At 42.1% G+C, this 25,211-nt stretch overlaps 1 protein-coding gene across 2 annotated transcripts in view; it reads right to left on the bottom strand.

Annotated features, from left to right (window-relative positions):
• MADD (MAP kinase activating death domain) overlaps window positions 1-23,306 on the bottom strand; it is a 95,001-nt gene extending 71,695 nt beyond the window's left edge. For both annotated transcript variants that reach the window (XM_015426408.1, XM_015426407.1), the window contains exons 1-13: window positions 23,228-23,306; window positions 21,903-22,517; window positions 19,726-20,029; window positions 19,281-19,412; window positions 18,549-18,662; window positions 17,890-17,970; window positions 12,593-12,771; window positions 11,660-11,895; window positions 10,506-10,662; window positions 10,171-10,274; window positions 8,783-8,976; window positions 7,775-8,055; window positions 32-171 (exon numbers count right to left, since the gene is read on the bottom strand). In XM_015426408.1, coding sequence (XP_015281894.1) covers window positions 32-171; window positions 7,775-8,055; window positions 8,783-8,976; window positions 10,171-10,274; window positions 10,506-10,662; window positions 11,660-11,895; window positions 12,593-12,771; window positions 17,890-17,970; window positions 18,549-18,662; window positions 19,281-19,412; window positions 19,726-20,029; window positions 21,903-22,517; window positions 23,228-23,289 — 2,599 coding nt within the window. In that variant the 5' untranslated portion in view covers window positions 23,290-23,306. The remainder of the gene's footprint in view (window positions 1-31; window positions 172-7,774; window positions 8,056-8,782; window positions 8,977-10,170; window positions 10,275-10,505; window positions 10,663-11,659; window positions 11,896-12,592; window positions 12,772-17,889; window positions 17,971-18,548; window positions 18,663-19,280; window positions 19,413-19,725; window positions 20,030-21,902; window positions 22,518-23,227) is intronic.
• Window positions 23,307-25,211: the final 1,905 nt, after the last annotated feature.

Here is a 25,211-nt window from a genome sequence, read left to right as displayed (position 1 = left end):
TTGTTAATATAAACAAAACAATGATACATACTAGCAAAAGACATGATGCCACCAAAACCTTCACTGCTATTGTTGGAGATTGTAGAATTTGGGGAACTGGCATGAGAATCCGATTCTGCATCAGAGTCATTGCCCAGCTTTAAGCTGTTGGGACGAAGAAGCGTCTGAGGCCTTAAAAAAAGACATAGATTATAGTACTGACATCACCATGTATCCTGCATTCATAATCGGAATAATTTCATATCAATAATATAATTTTTCAATATTTACCACGACTGTGAATTGTACTAAAAGAAGTAAGCTTTTGATAGGGCTCCCCATGATGTTCTGATGGGTAACCTGGCAAACTGCGGACTGGACTAGTTAGGTGGATCAGAAACTGGTTGAAGAACCTTACCCAAAGAGTAGTTGTCAATGGCATTTCATCTCACTGAAGGAGGTATCCAGTGGGGTTCCACAGGGCTTGGTTCTGGGCCCTGCACTTTTCAATATTTTTATAAATGATCTGAGGGTGGGGGTAAAGGGACAACTCATTAAATGTGCAGGTGACACTAGACTGGGAGAGGTAGCAACCACACCAGAAGATAAGAGTTGGAATTCAAGTGGGCAGATATGAATAAGATACAGTTCAACAAGGAGAAGTGAAGAGTTCTACATTTGGGTAACAAAAATGAGAAGCATGCATACTGGATGGGGGATTCACTTCTGCGTAGCAGTGTTTGTGAATAAGATCTTGGGGTATAGTTGGACTGTAAGCTTAATATGAGCAGCCAGTGTGGTACAGTGACAAAAAGGGCTAATGAAGTCTTAGGGGTGTATCAACAGAGGAAAAACATCCAAATCACAAGATGTCATAGTCCCGCTGTATACTGCATTGGTCAGGCTGCACCTGGAGTACTATGTGCAGTTCTGGAGGCCTCACTTCGAAAAAGGTATAGATAGAATGTAGTGGGTACAAAAGAGAGTGACAAAGATGACCAGGGCCTGGAGAGCAAGTCCTAAAAGGAAATGCTGAGGGACTTGGGAATGTTCAGTCTGGAGACTGGTTGCACTTACCTTTAACCTTTGTTCAGCGTGTAGTATTCTGTGCAGGTGCACATGTGACTGCAATTCTGCATGCCTGCCACCGAGAGGAGCTAGTGAGGTCTTTAAAGAAATTTCTAGTATTCCCTGCAGCACTGTGAGCTTCCCACCCCAAAGGTCATGTGATATGGGAGGAGTGAGCACTCTCCCCTCAGATCTCCATCTGTCACTGACAAAAATAAGATTGAGACAAACCACAGCAGGGGAGGGAGGGATGTGCCTGCACAGAAGACCACTCGATGAACAAAAGTTACAGGTAGGTGCAACCCTGTTTTCATCTTCATGGTTTCTGTGCAGTCCCACATGAGAGAATAGCAAGTTCACTTACTGCAGAGAAGTGTGTGGGACATCTCAACGAAAAACTGATTGCAGAACTGCTTTCCCCATAAACATCCATTGAATAATAGTCAACAAACGTTGATGGAGTGAACCAGGTCACTGCTTGGCAGAGGTCCTCAAGGGGAAGATCCGACAAGAAAGCAGCTGAAGACGCCTGAGCTCAAGTGGAATGAGCTGAAAGTGACAGTGGACGTTGTGTCGCTGAAGCTGCATAGGCTAACCTTAAAGCAGCACAGTGCCAATGCCCCTTTTCCCTTCCTAGGACCCTGAAAACATACAAATAATAAAACATACAGCCTAATAAAACAGGACAGCCATCCGGACATCTAGGGTATGAAGTGTCCTTTTCGCATGTGTGGAGGGGGAAGGGAAAAACACAGATAAGATGATATCCTGATTCAAATGGAACTTTGACTCCATCTTCGGTAGAAACTTTACGTGTGGCTGAAGAACCACTTTGTCCGCATTAAATTTGAAGAAGAGGGGCTCAGAGCAGAAAACACTAAGCTCTCCTACTCCCCTGGCAGATGTTATCGCAACCAGGAATGTTACATTATAAGACAGGAACGACAATTCACACATCACCAGGGGTTCAAACTGTTTATGGACAAGTTTAGCCAAAACAAGGGATGAACTTCATTGTGGTACAGGCTTCAAAGATGGGGGATGCAAATTACTGAAACCATTAAAAAAACGTTGGAATCCTTGTTAGCAAAAACAGTGATGCCACTAACCAAGTAATGTGATGCAGAAATTGCTGCTAAGTAAACCTTTAAGGATGAGTTAGACAATCCTGCATCCCTCAGGGAGAGCAGGTATTCGAAAATCTTAGTTAACATGCAAGACTTAGGATCTAGCCCATTAGAAGCAGCCCAGAAAGAAAAATGCTTCCACGTGAGAAAGTATGGTGGAAGGTTTACAGGCCACTTTCATCACATCCTTCACCCAACCAGTGAGGGAGGCATGAACACACATACATCATGATTGTGGTAACCTAACTCCATACCCTTGATAAGGCTGCGAGATAACTGACCACCAGTGGAGGGATCTTACAATAGACCTTGGAATGGAAAGTTTGATCCAGGGGGAGTCTGCATGGGCATGAAAAATTCTGACAAACCAATTTTGCAGTGGCCTCATATATAACCTGGCATGTGGCATAACAGCTGTAGTTGCTGATTTATACCCCATATACTCCATCCAACAAAGATGGAGGTCCTGTACTTGAGTCATGGGGGACTGGGGTTGGGAATCAGGCTCCCAGTCTTTGGTGGGGCACCATCGGTGCCAGTGCCACAGGTAAGGAGTCTCAGGGTGATGCTGAACCCCTCACTTACTATGGAGGCCCAAGTCACTTCGGCTGCCAGATCAACCTTTTATCATCTTCAGCTGGTCACAGAGCTCGTTCCCTATCTTGGCCCTCAGGACTTAGCTTCAATGATCCATGCAATGGTCACTTCCAGGCTAGATTACTGTAACTTGCTTTACATGGGGTTTCCCAGGGGCATACATTCAGCTGGTGTTGGACCAACTGCATTGGCTGCCAATCAAGGTTATGGTTTTGACCTTTAAAGCCCTATGCAGCCTGAGACCATCATACCTGCAGGATCGCCTCTCCCCATATGAGCCCCGGAGAGCTTTACGCTCTTCATCAAAAGCCTTGGAGAACTTTATGCTCTCCTGATCAGCATCCCCTGGTGATTCCCGGCCTGAGGGATGTCCACTTAGCCTCAACCAGGGCAAGGGCTTTTTTGGTCCTTGCCCCAACCTGGTGGAACATGATCCCACCCAAGATCAGGGTCCTGCGGGACCTATTGTGGTTCTGCAGGGCCTGTAAAGTGAAGCTGTTCCACCAGGCTTTTGGTTGAGGCAGTGGACATTCAATCATTCTGGCTCCCCTGTTCATGGTCCCTTCCCAGTGCCCTGCTGCTTTAGATAACATTACTTGGGCACTGGATCTTTTTATTCACCTGACATGAGGCATGGGTTCTTTTTCGATATTGTTTATTGTGCCATCTGTTGTTTTATTGTTTCTATCACTTTTATTGTTTATGACTCTTATGTTGTAAGCCACCCTGAGCCCACTTGTGGGATAGGGTGTGGTGGTAACAACAACAACAGCAATAATAATAATATAAAAGTTGGATGAATTTCACAGTCTACAGGAACAAACAGATTGTACCAATGCTCAAATGTGTTGGGCCCAAGGCAGCAGCAGAAAGGCTTTGTTGGCCCTGAAGTCCAACTGTGCCCCTATAACCTGGATGGATTGGGTAGGCATGAGGGACAATTTATCATAGTTTTTCACCAAGCCTAAGCACTGCAATGTATGTACTACCTGATCCAGACCTAGCTGGAGGTGGTCCAGAGACTCAGCCAATCACCTAGATAGGGATAGACTACGCAGCCCTTAAGCCTGAAATGAGACACCATGACTGACATACATTTGGAAAAAACCCAAGGGGCTGAGGCCAAACCAAAGGGGAGGATGGTATATTCAAAAACCATGCCCCCATGGAGGGATCTCAAGAACTTCCTACAATGCTTGTGGATTGGGATGTGAAAGTAGGCATCTTTGAGATAAATGCTGGCAAACCAAAGTCCCTAGACAGTAGCTTCTGAAACAGGAAGACTGTGAGGCACAGGGTAAGTGTGAAGCTCAAGGAAATAACCATATTTTATTATAGACAGCACCCAGGTATCCTCAGTAATATTCAACCAAACATCATAAAACTGTAACAACTGGTCCTTAAACAAGAGACCTTCAACTAGTCATGAAAGATCATTGCCCCGATTCGAGGAATCCCTTATAGGCTTGTTGCCTTGAGAAGCCTTATTCCACAGTTGGCATCTACCCGTATTCTGGGGGTAGGAGGACCAGAAGGCCCTAGGTAGGCAGGGGTCTGGTACTGATTATCAGTGTACCTGAACTGCCTCCCATAGTTGTACCTCTGAGAGGGCTTAGACCAATACCTGAGTTCTGTCTGTACAATGGAAGAAGAAGTGATCCCAAAGTATTTATCTGTAAGTCTGTATTTGTGGATGCATTCAAGCATCTCATCAGTCTGCTCACTAAAGAGTTCTTTACCCACGAAGGGTAAGTCCTCTATCTTAGCAGGGGTATCAGGCAGAAGGGCTGAAGATCTCAGCCAGCAGTGATGGTGTTAACAACAAGGCAGAACCCATGGCACGGCTGTGGCAGTCAGCATTGTGATGCACTGCATTCAGTTGCTGTTTTCCCAGTCTCATTCCTTCTTCAATCAGTGCTTTAGCCAGTGCCTGCTTCTCCTGCAGTAGAGACTCCATGAATGGGAACATTTTCTCCCAGAGCAACCTGTTGCAATGTTCCATTACTGCAGCAAAACTGACACAGAGGCCCATTGCCCCCAAAGAATAGATTCTAGGGCTGACATAGCCCAATGTTTGCCCTTCCCTGTCACTGGGTAAACTACAAGACCCAAATCAGCCCCTCACTGGAAGCACCTCTGAGATGAATGAATTCACCTTGGGATGCTGTAACAGATAGGAACAGTCACTCTCTTTAAGCCTGTAAAGATTTTTGTAGCTTCCCAGGCTGTAAAAGCGACCTCTTGTAAACCCTGTATAAAGGGCAGGGCAACTAGAAGAAGAAGAAGAAGAGATTGGATTTATACCCCGCCCTTCACTACCCAAAGGTGTCTCAGAGCGGCTTACAAACTCCTTTCCTTTCCCCTCCCCACAACAGACACCCTGTGAGGTGGGTGGGGCTGAGAGAGCTCTGACACAAACTGCTCTTTTTCAAGGATAGCTGTGCCAGGTCATATCAGCAGGTGCAAGTGGAGGAGTGGGGAATCAAACCCGGTTCTCCCAGATTAGAGTCCGCACACTTAACCACTACACCAAACTGGCTCTCCATGACTGACATACTAGATCTGAATCCAGAAAAAAAGGACCTGCATCATCAGATCCTTAGACTTCAGTTCTAATGCAATATACCGCTTCTCAAGGGCCTCTGCCATCCAAATGATTTGGTCCAAATAGGATTTCAGATAGTCTGTAGGCGATGCCAAGGGTCTGGAACCAATGGTGTCTTTGGGTGATGGGACCAATGCTGGTTCAGAATTGTGGTCGGACTCATTACTGACTTTGATCTTACATCCGGAGACATGGAATCCTGCATATTTTACTTGATCCCCTTTCGACGCCAATTGAATCCAGTCAGTAGACCTGGAGGAGTGCGACTCCACGTACCCGGGGGGGTAGCAATCCAAATGACCCCAGAGGTATACAGGAGCAGAAACAGCAGTGAGGATGATGGGCTCGGTGGTCTTTATGTAAATGCTTCGATCCTGCAGTCTCAATCAACTCAACGTTGGAGGACCACGGTGATTCCGGAGTCCTTAGACTCGAACATCCTCTGATGCCTATATGCTTTGAGGTGGAATCATGTCGTGGTGAGACTGACACTGAGCAAAGTCTCAGAGGTGAACAGCCTCGAGAAAAAGAACGTTGATCCAGCATGCTTCGGGAACACGAATGATGCCGACGCAACATCAATCCCTGATCTCTAGGTGAGGGTGTAAGATGGCTCTGGGGCAATCGGCGTCAGCAGTGAATGTGAGCCCTGCCATTTGCAGCTTTTATTTTTAGGGGCCTTTTTGAGCGTCTTCACTGGCGGCTCAGACTCCGCCCAGGCATTAGAGGCAGTCAGTTTTCCCAAAGGGCAGCCTTCAGACGAGCAGCGCAGCCTTCCCTCACCTTGGGAATCATCCTGCCACAGGCCAGGCAAGAGGTGGTAGTACGCCATTCTCTCAGGCAGAGTAGACACGAAGAATGGCCATCTTCTGAGCCATCTTGGCTCCACATTCTGAGCATTTCTTGAATAAAGCCATTTGTCTTCACAGCTAGGGAGAGAATCCTTACGGGAACTCACCTCAAGTCATCAAAAGCTCTCAACTCACATCCTCTTTTTGTGGCAGCAAAAAGAGAACTGAGGGGAGAGTGCTCACTCCTCCCATATCACATGACCTTTGGGGTGGGAAGCTCACAGTGCTGCAGGGAGGGAAGCACTCTTGGGATACCAGAAATTTCTTTAAAGAGCTCACTAGCTCCACCCAGTGGCAGGCCTGCAGAGGTGCAGTCCCATGTGTGCCTGCATAGAAACCACAAAAATGAAGAGTTGAGGAGGGACATGATTGCTCTCTTTAAGTATTTGAGAGGCTGTCAGTTAGAGGAGGGCAGAGAGCTTTTCCTGTTGACAGCAGAGGATAGGACTCACAATAATGAATTTAGATTATGAGCAGAAAGACACTGGCTGGATATTAGGGGGGGGGGAATTACAGTAAGAGTAGTTCAACAGTGGAATCAGCTGCTTAGGGGGGGTGAGCTCCCCCTCACTGGGAATCTTCAAGCAGATACTGGACAAACACTTGTCAGGGATGCTTTAGGCTGATCCTGCATTGAGCAGGGGGTGGAACTAGATGGCTTGTAAGGCTCCTTCTAACTTTTATGATTCTAAATTCATTCTAGATTAGAGTCTGTATGAGACTTAAGAGGCAAAAATCTCATAACCCTTATCTTCTGTAGATTCCAAGTATCAGCAGTCATAGCTTGAAGAGAACACCTTAGAGTGTTTTCAGGATGACAATTGTGGTCCTCTTCCCCCATAAATTTCAGTACAGGTCCCCTTCACATAAATGCATGCTAATGCGTACCATGGGTACTGTTTCCCCACATAGCAATGCTATGCTACTGTAGAATGTTGTTATGAACACTGAATCATATTGGCAGGTCCAATCACATGGCTTTTCTCACCTGCAGATTAGCTAGCTGGAAGGTAATGGGACAATAAGCTGAGAAAGAACATCCTCCTGGCCCACCCACATGATTCCTTTCTTCATGCATACACCCAAGCAACATTGGACTGCTTCCAGGCCACTAAGGTGATTATTAGCAGGGGCTAAAGGCTACCTCCTGTGGAGGCTTAAACGCTTAAAATATACACCCCTCCAGGTACATTTTTATACCACCTTTCTGACCAGTTCAGGGTTGCCAAGGCAGCAAACAATCCAAACATTTAAAAAAATTAAAATGCATACATCTCAAACAATAAAAACAATTCACCAAAACCTTAACATGTAGCCACAAGGAGGGTCAATAAGAGGGACTGAGGAGGGAACACCAAACAAAACAGAAAGGTTTTCACCCACTGGTGGAAGACAATGACAGAGGATTTCCAGGACATCCATCACAGGGAACCATCATTAGCTGTGAGGAATTTCCTAGGACACTGCTGGTAAACCCACCATCCAAAGATTAGTAAAGTGAACTCCACCGCAGCCCATATAGAATGATCAACATAAGACTCTCTTACCGACTGCAACTGAGGTTTTGATTGAACCTTGGAGTGTAACTTTCTTCTTGTTCATCATCTTCTTCCTCTGTTGGGAACCCATACTGTGGTTCAAAGTATGGATTATCATACTCTCGTTTTTTCACCACTCCATCCACAGTACTCAAACTGATTGCAGGACTCTCACTCTCACGACGATCTACACTGATCTTGGGAAAATTTGGTTGTAATGGCAAGTTGGAAAGGTGATTTGAAAATCCAGCTACCATCTTCTCCTCCATATCTACAGATTCAGCTGATTCCTGTAAAACAATTAATTTGTTTACAAATCAATATTTTTGTAACAGCTGATGAAGGGCTCACAACAAGAAGAAAAGTTGTATTTATACCCCACCCTTCACTCAGAGTGGCTTACCAACTCCTTCCCTAACATTTCAACATTTGTTCTGATTACTTCCAATGCCACCTCTGCTAAACAGAGCTCAGACATCTATAGTTACACTTTCAAAATCATTTTCCCAAACTTTCGTCCTTGCACCTCGAATTTCACAGAATACTTTATTCCCCTTATTAGTCCAGTTCAAAATCAGCTTTGTTAGCATTACAGACCCCAGAAAAGATCGTCCTTTTAACTGTTGTAGCAGATTCCTTTTATCTCCCTGTGACCTTCACTACTTAAGGAGCAGCCCATTGTCACATTTATTTTTTATTTTATTGGATTTCTATGCTGCTCTCCCCTGTGCCGCAGTGAACAACATGCCAGTCTTTTTCTAGCCCGAAGGTCTAATGATTGAGCTGTCTATAAAGTGTCTGTCTGATCATAGGCTGAGGAGCTGATAGCTCTTCATGACAGGAAAGCTTGTCTGAACAAACAATGCTATGAACAGACTTTACCTGTAATGAATGCCAAACTAGTTGGCAACCTTATTCACATCTCCCACCCAAAGGTCCATCACTTCAAACTTATAGCTCCTCCAGGACTTAACTCCTGGTATATGAGCTGGCTTGTACAATAGCCTCATTACACACATGATTCACCCCATGGATGACGGTGCTGGGGCTACTACTGGCTGTAGTGCTTGAACTTGAACGGGGCTGGTTGTTGTCTTGAGAATTCTCACTGTCTGGAGCTTGTTCATCCATATCACCAGAATATTCTTGGAAGTCATCAAATTCTACTTCACTTGCATCACCCAAAGCTGCATGAGTTAGTGGATCCACATCTGTAAATACAACACATTATTAGATAATATATTGCTTCACTCCTAGGTTATGATGTATAAATTTAGTAGATTTGTATGTAATTTGACAATAAAGGAGAGATGGTTTGTAAGTCTCCTTACTTGATGACAAACGCTACCGTTACAACTAGAAATCTCAAGAAAGCCAAAAATTAAGAACCAGATTCTCTTCTACAGAAATGGTTACAACTGAAGGATAGGATAACAAGTCAGATTCTCCTTGATACATGTGAAGATGTAAAAATGCATCTGAAGCCATGGGAGGAGGGAGAAGGGGGAAATCTAGGAAAAACTGAAACATGTACAATGCTTTTTTATATCAAAACTAAAATAGTTTAACCGCTTTAACAGAATCAAATTCATTATTTATAACATATTATATAAAACTGTACTATCTGGCATATTTATGAAATTTAAATGAATGCCTTAGTTGTCTACAAGTAAAACTGCAAATACACGCAATAATAGAGAGCAGCAAACTGCCTGTGCTACCTTAGCATATGTATCTTAGCTTTTGACTTCTGACAAAAAGTATGAAAATACACAAATTTTGGAGTAAAGAAAAACATGTTCTGTCTTTGGACAGTAAAATGTCTCATACAGACATCTTAATACGCCATCGCAAGCAACGAATTATAGAACTGAATAGCACCTTATGATTTTATGTTTTAACTTATAGTGAAATGATGTATATGGTTTTACTGGCAATTGGGCCACTGCTATAAGCCCCCCTGAGCGCGGGGAGGGGGGGTTATAAATTGAATTAATAAATAATATGGCTTGTAGCATACTTAGGTATTAAGCTAAACTTTGTACCAACTTTCCATTTTTTCCTGTTTTTTTCCTGATACTTCATAACTCTAGGTAGTGTTGGTTGCTAATGAGGCAGGAGAAAAAGTTTACATTTCACTGATACCTGGTCCTGGCTGGATAAAGCAGTAAATATTTTTGCTGGATGGTACGACCTATTACCATTAGAGCAAAATGCATGTGACAATATCCCATTCAATTTCAATAGCTTAAAGACATACATACTCGTATCAACTTGGTTACATATTTCTATTGTTATATGCTTCCTGTGTGTAACTCTGCCATGCGATAACTAAATAGTTTAAAGACAATCTCAATTAAACCAAGTTGAAACATACATGTAGAGCTAATGATATTGTTACTCACTTGGAGTATCACCATTTATGTCACATTTCATCATTTCACTAACAAAGTCACCAAGGGATGAGTATGAAGAGCTGGAATCATCATAGTCCACACTGTCGCTGCCACTATTGCAAAGAGGAGAGTATGAGGAAAGAATTAGAAGCAGTGGGAAAACAGTACAGTTACTACTTGCTCTGTTAGGGCTATCAACAGCTAGCACAAGTATTCTGACAGAATGAAGTTGAAGAAACTGGAAACCAAAGAATTCACTGAGAAGTAGGTTATAGCAGCAGAAAAGCTCCAGATTTACAAATGACATTAAGGACCAGCTACACAACACCATCCTCCACACTAACCTATCGTCAGTAGGATCAGAATCTGTTTCTCTCTCTACTGGGACACTCAGTGCTTCAGCTAGCTGAGAATTGCTGTCATAGACACGATAATGGATTGGCTGCAGTTGGTGAGCATACCACTTTGGCTTATCACCAATCAGAGCAGGGTCAAACATATCTGTAGAAAACATAAAAATAAGAAAGTTAAAGGAACTTTAAATTAAATGAACGTTAAATTAAACTGCCTTATACTGAACAGACCATTGGTCCATCAAGGTCAGTACTGTCTACTCAGATCGGCAGCAGCTCTCCAGGGTCTCAGACAGAGGTCTTTTACATCACCAACTGCCTAGTCCTTTTAACTGGAGATGCCAGAGATTTAATCTAGGATCTTCTACACACAAGCCTAAACTCTGCCTCTGAGCCACAGCCCCTCAGAAGCATTGATCAAAATGAGACCACAGTTTCACCAAAAAGGCAGATAAAACTTTAAGGAAAAACATTCAGAATTCACTGATACATTTTAGGGCAAGAGTCCCTAACCTTTTTGAGCCTGCAGGCACCTTTTGAATTTTGACACAGTGAGGTTGGTGCAGCTATAAAATGGCTGCCGCAGGAGGCGAAGCCAGCCACAAAACAGCTGCTGCAGCTTACCTTCAGTCACACAGCAATATTTTTAAAAATCTGCACAGTGAATCAAGTCTCCAATCAGAAGCCTTGCTGGGGAAAAGTCCCTGCCCATTTCCTGAAAATACCTGGCAGACACCAGGAAAGGTGTCGATGAGAGCCATGGTGCCAAAAGGCAACATGTTGGGGACAGTGTTCCCTCTAAGCTGAGTTAGTGTGAGCTAGCTCACAGTTCTTTAGCCTCCAGCTCACACATTTTTGTCTCAGCTCAGGAAGGAGGGCTCCAGAGCAAACTAATTTATGCCGTAGCCAAATTGCTGGTTCACAACTTTCATGCTAGTAGCTCACAAAATAGAATTTTTGCTCACAAGCCTCCGCAGCTTAGAGGGAACATTGGTTGGGGAACCCTGAGTTAGGGGCTTTCTAAAGAAACTTTATTGGAAAAAGAAGTCCTCTACAGAAAAAACAGATTTAGGAAGTGACTCGGCAGTTTATTAGAAGATAAAACACTAGTCATATGAAATGGAAGACACAAGATCTGGACTTACTATTGTGGATTCTTTGGAAAGCATAATTAGTTGGGTTGAGTGACCATTCTCCAAAGTATTCCACTGCCTGCGTCTTGGACAATTTATCTGCAAAGGGTGTCCGCTTTGGTCGTGAGGCCAAGAAGGAATTAGTCTGAAAAGCAACCACTGGCCGGGGGAAGAGACGAAGCGTGCGGGTATGCATCTGGAATCCTTGTAAAACATTTGGAGAATTGAAGAATCTCACCATGGCAACCCTAAAAAAAAAAGTGTAATATCTCCAGCACCAGTGAAGGACAGAGCATTTATATATTATGGAGGAAAAACCCTCAAAGGAAATCAGTCCAGTATATATAGTTCTGTCTCATTTTCTCTCACAAAATCCTGTAAAACAGCTGAGGCTAAGAGAGAGCGATTGGCATAAGTTATCTAATGAGCTTCATAGCACAGCCTCCCTGGTTCTAAAGTAACATTCTAATCACTACACCACACTGGCACCTCCAATATGGGAGATATTTTGTCAGTATACTATGAAACTGATTTCAGTCTTAAGCATATTTCATGGACATATGTTTCATGGGAAATCAAAGGAATTTTTGGGATCAAAGTGTTACTCTCCATGCTTTTTTTTAAAGGAAGAATAGTTTCAGCTTAAATTTCTATTCTAGTACAATCATCAGCTCTGAGGGAATCTGTTTTTTTACATCACTGCCCAAAGATTTCTACAAACACATTCATACAGAGAGTGATTTAGTCTTGCCTTCTATAATCATGCAACCTCAACTATAGACAGTCAGTGAACAGAAATGATCAAGCACAGAACCTCTCTATTTATATAGCTATAATTTCATAATAAGCAGTGTTACATTATTTCAAAATGAAAATAATATTTATCATTCATCAATGGACAGAATTTATTTGGAGGGCTGGCCCAAAGGTATTGCTCAGACTCACCTAGTGGCCACATCCACTGAATCTACATCATTGCCATAAATCAAGGGGTTGAATTCTGTAGAAGGTGTGGATTGCAGGTCATTCTGAGGTCTTCCCATAAGCAGTGGGATCTCCTGGCTTTCATGAAACTTCTCTAAGTTAAGAATGGGCTGGGTATTCAAACTCATGCTGGCCAAAGCCTAAAGAGCAACAGGTCACATGCATAATAAACAAGAATGACAATAAAACACTGCCTTGCTTCACGTGCCATCACAAGCCAAGTTCCAGATTCTAGTTCCCTGGAATCCACTGGCATCTTTTTCAGCTCTTACATGCAAACAAGAATCAACTTAGTATGCTCTTGGCCCTTGGTTTGATAGACTATTCCACCATTCCTCACATGTGGGTTAACTGGTCAAGGAAAAGGTACACAGATTACTGTGAATGTATTTTTCAAAAAAGAAATACGCAACCCAGGGGATATTCACCAGATTATTTAATGCAGATCAGAAACACCTCGGCATTCTTTGACTGCAGCCTTAGTATATTAAGTATATTTTTATTCTACTTTTCTCCCTGACAGGACCCAAAAGTGGCTCACAAAAAATACTATTTAAAACAAATTTATATAAACATGGTATAAAAACAGCAAGAGACAAAAAGTAGACCAAGCATCCTGGGTTCATGGCCACCAGGTTCTTTGTTCTGTATAAGGCTACAGGCTGATCCATGGGCTAAGAGCCGAGGGCCAAGAGCTCTTAGGTTGTTGACCTTTAGCTCACACCCGTGGCCACATTCAGGCTAAATTCCTGCAGTAGGACAGGCAGAAATACTCAGCCTAGATGTTTCAAGCCGGTAGCCATTTTCCTCAGTCCTGGCTCCTTCTGGGCACTTAGGTTCAAATTCAAAGAGTTCTGAAGCACACATGCGCTTTCCTATGTGTACAACAAACCTCTTCAAATTTCTCTCACTCTCAGTTGCCCATGCTTGAGTCTGAGGCTAACAACTGCAATAAGGTGCTTTGAAGCAAGGAGCCTCACAACCATAGTTGCACCTGTGGATCTTCTCACATGCTGCTGTGGACTGCGACCTGATGTCAGTCTTTTTTAAGTATAGTTCAAGATGCAGAACAACATAGGCATTATAAGACTGAGAGGTTACTCTCAGCAATGGATGAACAAGATATCCATTTCCATAACTGACACTGGAACCAATCTCCCTGTAATTCTGCTTTGCTAGATCATAGCACAGGTGTCCAGAGGTGGTACGCTGTATAAGGTCACAGCTGAAAAGAACTAGAGTCCAACAAAACTACTTATCTGCAGCAACTGCATGTAAGACCAGTTGCCCAGCCACCTTTTACAGGGTTGCTGTGTCCCCATTGGGCAGCCGGCTTGACCGTTTGGTCCTATCTCCCATATCCAGTGCTTTGAGAACTATCTTTCTAACAGTAGGATCCTAAATGGAGTTATACTGTTCTAAGCACACTGACTTCAGTGGGCTTAGAAAGGTACAACTCTGTTTAGCCTTGCACTGCAAGTGAAACAACAGGTGCAGGTCAGTGTGCTCTATCACAGCAGGGAGTCCAGATTCCTGGGGCAGGGCACTATTTCCAACAGTTATACCTCCATCAACTCTATCACCTTCAGCATCTCATAAAGCAGAGCTAGCATGTTCACAAACTTAACATCCCACATCCTGCAAATTTCTCCCCAATCATGTGCTAAAGGCCTAAAAGTCTAGCTTCCACATGTTACATACAATCTCACTGGTCTAATCACACCCTACCCTTACTCTTGTGTATACTTAACAGTTAAAGCCCTCCCCAAAACTTTTCCACAAGTCTTCCCTATCAACAGTCTCTCCCACAACTGTCTTCCTCTAAACTTCCCTCTGATTATTTCCAAAAGCCAATAAATAAAAACAGATTTAAAAAATAATCCAATGAAAACTTGAGAGGGGAAAAAGTAAAATAAAGACACCTTTTTGTCAGGCGTGAGCAGCTGTTGCTGAGTGATTGCAGTCATGCTAACCAGACACTGGAGGCAAGATGGAAGATCACATGACAACATCAGTGGATAGAGCCAAGACGAACACATGACCACAGAGAGACAGATGGAGAAAAAACGATTACTACTAAATACCACAGATGAGAAAGAAAACAAAAAGGGACCATAAATAGGCACAGTTCCTGAGGGAGACCAGACTGCTTTACCCCCACACATCTGTTCCCAGTCACTTTTTAACTTCAAAAAAGTAGCCAGCCACTTGTATGCAAGCAGATATTTCCAATGACTCATTAAAGCCTAAAGCTGTGACTATTCTGAATGCACAGTGAAAAGCCCATCAGAATTTTATGTAATTATTTATGTACCCATCCATAATAGTCTTTTCGAGATTTTACCACTGCTACCACCACCACCACTTCTGCCATCTTTCCCATTCCCCCTTTTCTCTCCAGAAAATAAGATTTCATGGTTTGCACTAAATGAACAAAAGAAAAAAAGAACCCATGTTGGTTAGTTCTGTTTCCAGTGCTCAAATGTGTGGGAGTTTTGCTGAATACCCCCTTAAACTGTGGAGAGAAAAGCAAACCAAGTCTGAAAGAGGAGCTGTAGATTCTACTGTAAGGTCAATGGCTGTTTACCGTAGATGTATACAAGAGGGAATTAATAGAGAGTTCAATGTACAGTTCTGCTTTTCTAAGAAGACAGAAACAGCAGTCATTGTGTGATTACTATAACACTTTACCTTTAAATACTGCATGCAGCATGCAAGGAGGAGGAGCAGGAAGAGAGAAGTAGAAAACAGAAATTGAAATATAAACCTAATTTTGACAGGCTCAGTCAACTGGACTCAAAAACAATAAAACTTAATATGACCACAGAGAGAGAAATGTGAACCTCATAGACAGCAATATGAAAATGGAAAAAGTGATGGTCAAAAAATGGAAAAAAAGTGATGGTCAACTGAAAATCCAAAAACTCTATGAGGATTGTAAAGAGAAAGAAGTTTGCACAGATATTTGGAATAAGGGTTAATTCAGATGACAATTTTGACCTGATAGCAACATATATTCTATGGTAACCAATACTGTCAGTGTTCTGACATGTTTTATATCAAGATCATGGCTTATCACATCTGAAACTATTTTATATGGGTTGGGAAACGTAATAGTAAACTACAATCCAACACCATTTGAAGTGCGCACTCAAAACTGGCTACTATGCAAAAAACAAAACAAAACCCAAACTAGCAAACCAGCAACTGACCGTAATTTCACTACTTCACAACCACACAAAATGGCCATATGAATGTCCCATATCAGACTCCAAACCGCAGTAAGAGATTAAATGCACTGCCTCCAAGTATAATTCAGAATGCTCATGGATGTTCTGTATTTACTAAGCATGTTCATAAATGTCCAGGGGACTTCCTTTCTACTCTAAATGTATAGATGGCGAGCACAGTAAATTACTCCAAAGTTATTAGCCCACAAAATTGTTTTAAGTTTGCCTGCTCACACATAGCTATACCATCTGGCTGTGATCCATGAGCTGCTTGAAAGAAATGAACAAGCCTTACACTTTTCTAAAAATCAAACAAACCTTGAAGGAATTGTTAATTCTCACAGCCAACCAGGCTAGTGACTAGTGATCCAATGTCCTCCTCAGATTTTTGCACTCTGTGAACTCCCGCAGTGTATATTAGGGATGGGCATGAACCAAACAACCAAGCAAAATTTGGGACACATTTTGCCCTGTTTGTGGTTCGGGAACCAAAGTCCATGACAAGTCTACCCCTGGGGCTCGCTGCCCAAGAAAGCCCCTTTAAACAGCTAAGAGAGGGGCCTTCTTTGGCAGCTAGCTCCCCAATTCACTGTGCCTCTCAGCAATTCACTCCATGCCTCTCAGCTGTTTGAAGGGGCTTTCTTTGGCAGCCAGCCCCAGGGCTCACTACCCAAGAAATCCCCTTTAAACAGCTGAGAGAGAGGCTTTCATTGGCTCACTGCCCAAGAAAGCCCCTTTGAACAGCTGAGAGGCATGGAGCAAACTGCTCCCCACAGACCAATTTGCTCCGTGCCTCACAGCTGTTTAAAGGGGCTTTCTTGGATTCAGCTCTGAGCCATTTAAGCCAAACAGCTCAGCGGCACTGCACTGCTCAGCTGTTTGGTTTAAATGGCTGGGAACTATTTAAACTCCTGCTTTCTGCTCCCCGTGGAGAGCAGCAAGGAGCAGAAATCTGGGGTCATGAACCCATACAAACTGATTTGTTTTGCAAACCAACCTTCTACTTCATGTAAGTCCATGGTTCAGCCACAAACCACGAACCAAACTGCAAAAATGCAGTTCGTTCCTATCCCTAATGTACATATATCCCAAGAACAATGCAAAAAGTATCTGAAAACTGTTAATGAACAATTAATTAATTGAATTAGTTTTATTTATTATTGTTTATTTAAAACTGCACTTTCACAAACCAAGCTGAAGGAAAATAAATGAACAATTAAAAATTGGCATAGAAAAAACAAAGACTTTGTGCTTTGGGACAGTAACATGACATTTTGGAGACAAGAAGAACTTCTAGCTTCTGTCAGTTAAGAAAAACATCTCAGAACTAAGTAGAGGACATTTCACATCTTTATCCTCCTAATACTTTCATTGGTCACCAAATCTTATGTATATTTGACATAATCTTCTCTTTTAAACTTGGACACATGTTATCTGACAAAAAATGCATATGAATGTTTTAAACAAATAAAATCAATAGGAGATGCAATTAAAGAAGGAAATAGTATGTATACATTCCATAAAAGGAAATTATATCTAAACTTTTCCAAAATATCAGGAGTTCAGAGTCTGCATCAAAACATATCTGCATGTTCACACCAGGTTTTCCTGTCCATCTTCAACTATGGTTTCTTGTGCTTCATCAAAGACTGTTCCAAAGTGGCCTTTTGGGGAAATTATTATTCATGCAGGGCTACAATCTATGGTAGGTTGGGGGATTAAGAAAACCCCTTGGGTGCCAGATATGCTCTACTAAACTCTTCAAGTCTATGCTATCATTTACAGTTACCTGCTGAATATAATGACAGAATTCAAAATCATGCAACAAGAGGAAGCCTTCATGCTGGAGACAGTGGCAGAATAGAATAATGTGAATTTATCAATAGTCTGAAATAAGTTAACCATGCTTCTTAGATTACTGAGATGACCTCTCCACAGATATTGATACAATCATATCTGTGTCTTCCATTAACTAATAAATTAGTTCTAAAACACCTCTCTGCAACACCTACCAAAATACTCACTCACCTGCTTCAAGTGTTTTTTTAGTTCTGAAGCTTCTGGCTCTGGTAAAACAGGCAATGATTCTGCATTTGTAGGTGCAATCACCTGAAATTGAATTTTTTAAAATAAAACTGCCTTGTTTCGTGGAAGCAAGCTAGAATTACAGCAGGAGGTACAGCAAGCGACTTACTTTGTCTAATTTTCTTTCCTATTGCTTACAGATTATTAGATAGGCTCTAAACTGAATGCAGAAGGTGATTTTAGGAACACTCAGGTCTACTTAGATCCATTTAATTCGAAGGGCCTTACTCCCAGGAAAGTATTCTTAGGATTGCAGCCTTGGTTTTCCAATGTGTCATCCATTTATCACAATGTGACCTAATGAACTCATATCTAATTCTAATTATTTTTGGAAAAACATTACTCCATCAGAAAGCAGTGGGAGGGAGATGAAGGTTCCTTCTATTAGCCTGCTTATCACCTGCCCCCTCCCCTCTCAGACTCCATCAGGGGCCAGTCATTCTACAAAAGGGGAGAGAGTGAGCGAGCACGAATGCAAGGCCTTTCCCCTCTGAGGCAGAAGACATCTTATGGGTGTTTCCCACATTCCTATCAGGGAGGCAGGAACTAAATTCTTCCTCTTCCTGTAACTTAGCACAGTCTTCTAAATATGAGTAACCTACCTTATTGGTGTCCAGATCAACAAGCCACACATCATCAGGGATTTTAAAATCTAGTTTGTAAAGGAAGAAGCTGGCTGCGACTCCAATTATATAAGGTGTTGGGGCCAGAAGTAGCTGTAGTGGGTAGAAAATATTAACAGAATTGAAATCCTTATAGTATTTTGCCTGAAAATATAATCACTGAAATCTGACCACTGAACTGAAGAGAGAATGATAGTTGGAGCACAATCAAGTTGTCATTAGAAATCACCATGTTTGGAGCTCAGTGAATGATCTGGGAACAAAGATGCTGAAGCACCATCAAAGACAGGCAGACAGTAACCCTGATCTGCAATCTGGATAGGAGACCACTTTGTACGTATAAGAATAAGATACTTAAATTCTTTACAAAATATGTATTTTATTTAAAAAATCACATTCTGAGATCAGTGGAAACAGCTGACAAAAATCGAAGAGTACTGAGTATTTTCATAAATAGAAAAGTATCAAAGGATACTGGTTGCTTTTAGTCAAAGGTTTCACTATAAACAGGAAGAACCCCATTTTAAGGCACTGGAGAATACAGGTGTTCATGACTAGTGTATAATGAGCCCCTCAGCACTTATCAGGCACAGAGAAAACATGTATCTCAGTTTTGATAATCAGGTAATGAAGGGAAGAATGCAAATGTTTCCTTAAGAGAAGGTTTAAGCAGAATCAAAGTAATACACTTTCTCTGACATACTGGCATACCTGCTCTGCAGAAGCCATGCATGTGGGAAGAAGTGGAATCACTGGGAACATGTACTCCAGTGGGTAAATCATAGACACAAATGCCATCACAGACATGGAGAGTGCATTATAGTCCCGGGACTGTAGCACTACCTGCAACCAAGAAAACCATATTAGTGTAGTGGGAGCATCTAACCACTAACATGCAGTATTTTCATGCTCTGACTTCATATGACCTACATTCCAATGCTATTAGAACATTCCCTAATATTATTTCAAACAAATATACATTTTCTCACAGAAGCTTCAGGACCCTTATTACTTGTGAGCTGCAGCAGACACACTTTAAGTTCTCTCACAATCATCTTTGCTAAGCTTCTGCTGAAATGATTTAGAATGGACAATGTCATTCCAAAAGTCTGCTGCACAAGTGTCTGTGGATTGACTGATTCAGTTCCCTTCTCACCTTGTGTTCTAACAGAATGCAGGACAGCACCTGCAAACAAGCATCCACCCCTAACAGCTCCAGGGGCAGATGCAATGGGAAATCCACCAGGGAGAAACGGGATGGGTCAGGGAGGGCAAAAGTCAAGGCAGGCTGCAATTCATGTGGTAAGACTTCCACATCCACACGCTTCTGGCCAGCAACAGGCACAGGAGAGCGAAGCAGTCTGTAAATCCAGGCTTCAATTTCACGCAAATCATGTAGCAATGCACTGGATTTCTCCTCCACTAGAAGAGAGCCTGTGAAAATCCGCCACATAGTATCCCTGTACAAAAGCAACAAGATTAATTCAATGTACTGAGAATCTTTCATAAATAGTCAAGTTATTGGAATCCTCACATAAGAGATCAGACTAGACTTCATACACCTAAAATGATGCCTGATGGATTGCTCTGGTTTTACTACTTTGATTAGGAGAAGGGTGGGATAGCAGGGATTTAATATCATCTCCTAAAGTAATGGGAGCAAAATTCTCTTGCAACAGAATTTAGCACAATTCTTAAAATGCATGGATCAAACTTAAGGCATTGACCATGAACAGAAAAAGCAACTTTTGGGCAAGAAAGGAAAACAAGCATTTGGATAGCACTTAGAAGTACCACTGGTCCTACAGATCAGCAAACACAAAGCAAGACAATTTGTTTTATTACACTGTACCCTAAAAGTTCTGCGCTCTTGTTAGCTTTTAACATTTCATAAGATGTTGAAAAAACTGCTTTTAATCATATTTAATCTCTCCTTTTCTCCTGGCACTGCCTTTTATAATACATCTCCTAGAAGTCACTTGTAGAAGATGTATTTTTAAAAATATTCATTTGAAAAATACAGTACACATGTTTGGATAACATTTGAGACAGCAGTGGAACCACCACCCCCCCACACACACACACAGAGTTTATACATTATTTTTGCCACGTATGAAGTGGTAAAGAACATCATTTTAAAGTTAACAGCAAATCATGTGAATTATCATATGATGTTTGGTTTGATGTAAAAGGGTGGACAAAGGGAACCTTTGTCTGGGGTCTCATGGTAGTAAGACTTCACCCTCCACATGCTTCCAGAAATTCTTTCTGGCCTTGGCAGTCTTGTGAAAATATCTTTGTGCTTTCATGTCACTAGAAGAAACCAAATTACCCAAACAAATCAGGTGCTGAGAACTCAAGAGACAATATGTCCTATGAGACTACATGGAACCAATGTCCAGGCACTGTTGCACAACAAAGTTAAGTCCAAGTGGATAATCCTCAACGATATTTAAAGGGTAGTATTTTGACTATCAAACCATTTGTCTACAGAGATGTGTTCACTGGCTAGCAACATTACTAGGGCACTTTATGGTACGTTTAGAAGATTTGGCAGGTTTATTCTCAGCCCCCCTTCCTCTCCCTTGCCTCTTCATAGATAGAGCAGAGACTGAAGATTTAATAGATTGAAAGAAACTGCAGCTTGCTATGATGCCCATTTGGCGGTGTGCTCTGGCCAGCTGAGGTCTGTGGCTTTTTTCCCTACATACATCTCCAAATTTCTCAATACAAACTGCAATTCTTATTTCATTATATATCTGTGCTTAGAATCAGAGAAGAGGCCACCAGAACCTGTCAAGCTAGAACAAAGTAACTGAAATAAGATGGAATGTTAACTTCAGAACTACAAATTGGCTAGTACAAAGCCACCAGGTTACCTACAGACATTACAGGCTGAGAGGAAAGCTTAAGAACCACTAGCTACAGACCACAGGTCCACTTTAGAGTATAAAGAAGGCCACTGATGATCCCCTTTTCACCTAAAAAAACACAACATCTCCAAGCTCAGCTAAAAAAAAGCAGAACCACACAGGAGGCTTGTCTTGCATTGGTGCATACTTTGGCATACTACTGAAAGCATAGAAAACTGTATTACTAGATACAGGGACAGCATGGTGCAGGTGTTTTTGCACCTGCAGTGACAACACCATGCCCAAACTATGTGGCCACTTCTCAACCTACACTTTTCCATCATGTCTTCTAAACAAGCAGTGAAATCAGGGAGATTCTGTGCCTACCCTTCTCCTTTAAAAGGCAAACCTCACACCCCAGTGGGTGAAATGACATTTCTAAACATGGGATTTGAAGAAAGCTCTCCATCCCCTCAAGTACCTCTGCACTCCTCGAGGGATGCCCAGCTTCTTTCCCAAGAGTCTCTCACTGCAATAGTCTACCAGCCTCTTCAAGGTATATAGACATTCACGGAAGGTAGAGAAAAAAGGATAGTGACTAAGTATGCAAAGTGAGGTTAGGGTGCTGTTACGAGAACGGTGAGTGCCTTTTGCTGGATGTTTACTCCGAGGCGACCGATTGACATCTGGGGTGGACTCTGTGCTTGGTGGCTGCAGAGAACCACCACTCTCTGAACTCTCATTAGCCATCTCTTCTTGGGCAGTGGAAGTATCTCCAGACTTGGGGGCTTTCTGCCCATCTCGAATACGATGTCCTCCACTGCTTTCCCCCTTCTCCTTGGGCACACGCTTCTGGAAGGAGCGGTAGAAGTTGACACATATCCCATAGCGAATGACACCTTTATCTTTGTCTGTGAGCGTGAAAACAAATGAAGTATCATCTCGCAGGCTCATGCGCTTCTGCCTCACACTCAAACATCCCTCTGGCTGGCAAAAGAACACTACATCAGGAGGAAGAGGAAAATCAGTGTGATCTTCTAGAGGATAACGGCGTAGTAGTTCAGGTGTCTGTGCCACACTATCACTGCTTGGTTGCCTACAAGGAAAGAAAATGTAAAATGGTTTTAGTACAGAAACTCATTAGTTATACTTTTGTATGGCAAAAAATCCACAGGAATCTGCTGTAACTAGACCACAAGGCAGTACTCTATCCAGCAGTAAGATAGTAAGGGAGATGAGGAATGAAATCCTAACCAGGAGCGAGAGAGCAATCTATGGACTTATAAAACTCAAACAATGGTCCATGCACCCAGTGATATCATCCTGATAAAAAGAAATGTGTGAAGACAGGTGATAACTGCTTGTACATAAGGGAGAGGCATATAAAAGGGAGGAAGTTGGCATCAGGAAGCAAAGACAGTGGGAGACTGCTTTGTTCACGTAAGAGGGCGAGCATTTGAGAGGTGCTAACGGATGTGGTTCCCTATTGGATTCCTCCACTCTAATATGGCAGAGACTAAAATTAGTATCTTCATATTATATACTGGGCTAGGAGAGAGGGGGAGAAGAGCAACTGAGACCCAAGAGAGCATCATATGCAAGATCACCCAATGAGTTTGTGGTTGGTCAAGATCTCATGTTTCAGATGTCTCCAACTGATGCCTAGATACAGGCTGCTCTCTCTTTTGATTGCCATTTAGTGACCATTTCCTTCTCCCAAACCTTCTAACTGGCCAGTCTCATCTAAAACACATCCTCAAACAGATTTATCCCGGGTAAATCACATCTGGATTGTTGTTAAATTACCTGGCTCCAATTATCACAAGATAATCCAGTAACCGAGGACAGCTTTTCTTTTTCTGCACCATTGTCTTCCCTCCTTTTCTAGGTCATCTCAATGAATTCCTTTTTCATTGGCTCAACCAGCTTCCAGTGAGTGCTTCAGAGCTAAAAAATGCTCATGGAAATTGTGACATCAGTCTACAACCAAGAGAAATTTGTGTCAGATTTACATTCATATACAACACTTTAATCACACACAGCAGTGATTCATAAAACAGCCTGATCCCACAAAGCATCCATACTTTTTATCCTAGACTGAAGTATGATTATAACAAGAAAGTGAACTGGAATGGAATAAATCTAAAGCAAAAGTTGATTTCCACAAAACATAATCACCTTTAGAAGACTATAGGAGACAAATCCCCACCATAGTAGTGATCTGAAAAAAGACCTGGCACCTCAGTAACCAGGTCAGCTGTGTATACGCCACTCAGGTAGACATATGGGTTTCTACAAACAGCACACAAACCCTGCTCAGGCATTAGACTTCAGACTTAGAATTAACTTCTGGAATTCACTGCTACTGGATAAGGTCATGGTCCACTAGTTTAAATGACTTTGAGAAAGGATTAAACAAATAACTGGAGCCAGTTAAACAGTATTAACGTCCACTAGCCATGACGCTGATACATTCTGTATTTAGAAGCAGCGTACTAGTGAAAACTGGTTGTTGGAAACAAGCAATGCTGGAAACAGAGTATAAGACCAGATGGATACTCGTCTGAACCAGCAGGACAATTCTTAAATGCATACTGATTAAACTTACCCTAGATAGATGTTGGGCTATTAAGGAAAGCACATGAGGCTTATTTTGTTACACGCCAACCTCTTACTCTGTGAGCATATTTTCTCTTGTAATGCATCTCAAAAACAGTGACAATATGTTGATTGTATTGTTATTAGGCAACATTAGTGCTGGGGCCAATGACCTGACAACAAACATGGCTTCCTAAATTAAACATGGCCCAGGAACCAGCTAGGCTGATCTGGCCACCTGGGTCCACACTATAGTAACACTGAGACTAGACTACTGTGATGCACTGTACTCTACTCAAAGACAATTCAGAGACTCCAGTTAGTGCATAAGAGAACGTCTATGGGAGAAACTTAAGTTGATGGGAATGGAACTGAGGCTTTTACATTTAATAATGAAGCTTCATCATAATACAACCTGCCAAGTTAGACTTAACAACGTTGGTGACCTGACAAAATTCCAATTAATATAGGAGTCAAATAGGATTGCCTTTTAGCGCCCTTTCTATTCAACCTATTTATAAATGATTTGGCACCCACCTTAGATCTGATCAATGGTCACAGTCCTAAATTTGGCTCGATCCCCACCCCTTTACTCCTTTATGCTAATGACGAAGTGCTATTGTCTCTAACCCGTATATGGTTGAAATGCCTTTTGAAGAGCTTTGTAGACTATTGTGAAAAGAATAGGCTAGTTCTGAATTTTGAAAAATCCAAAATTATGATCTTCAGTAAGAGTTGGAAGCCATCCAGATGGAATATTGGAGGTCATTTCATTGAACAAGTCAAAAGCTTTAAGTATTTGGGTATCCACTTTTAATATAACACCAGATGGGTCTATCATAAAGAGAGAGCAATTGAGGCAGCAAACAACATTTCTGTGGCAATTACACGTTTCCATTATACCAGGGGTAACCAGTACATGCCGGAAGCCCTTAAAGTTTTTAATGCCAAATTAGCTGCTCAATTACTCTATGGAATACCAATCTGGATTGAAGGCTTAAATGGGGACTTGGAAAGAATTCAGTCCAGACCTATGTGAGACCCAGGTTCAGATCCCCATCTTGCGGTGGAAGCTGACTGGGTTATTTTGGACCAGTCACATACATTCAGCCTAGCCCACCTCACAGGGTTGTTGTGCAGATAAAAAGGAGGAGAGAATAATGTAAGCTGCTTTGGTTCCCACTGTGGAGAA

The sequence above is a fragment of the Gekko japonicus genome, unplaced genomic scaffold (genome assembly GCF_001447785.1).
Source record: "Gekko japonicus isolate JY-2015 unplaced genomic scaffold, Gekko_japonicus_V1.1 scaffold835, whole genome shotgun sequence".
Lineage (NCBI taxonomy): Eukaryota > Metazoa > Chordata > Lepidosauria > Squamata > Gekkonidae > Gekko > Gekko japonicus.
Note: the sequence above shows the minus strand (reverse complement) of the source record. Positions and strands in the feature narration are given on the sequence as shown.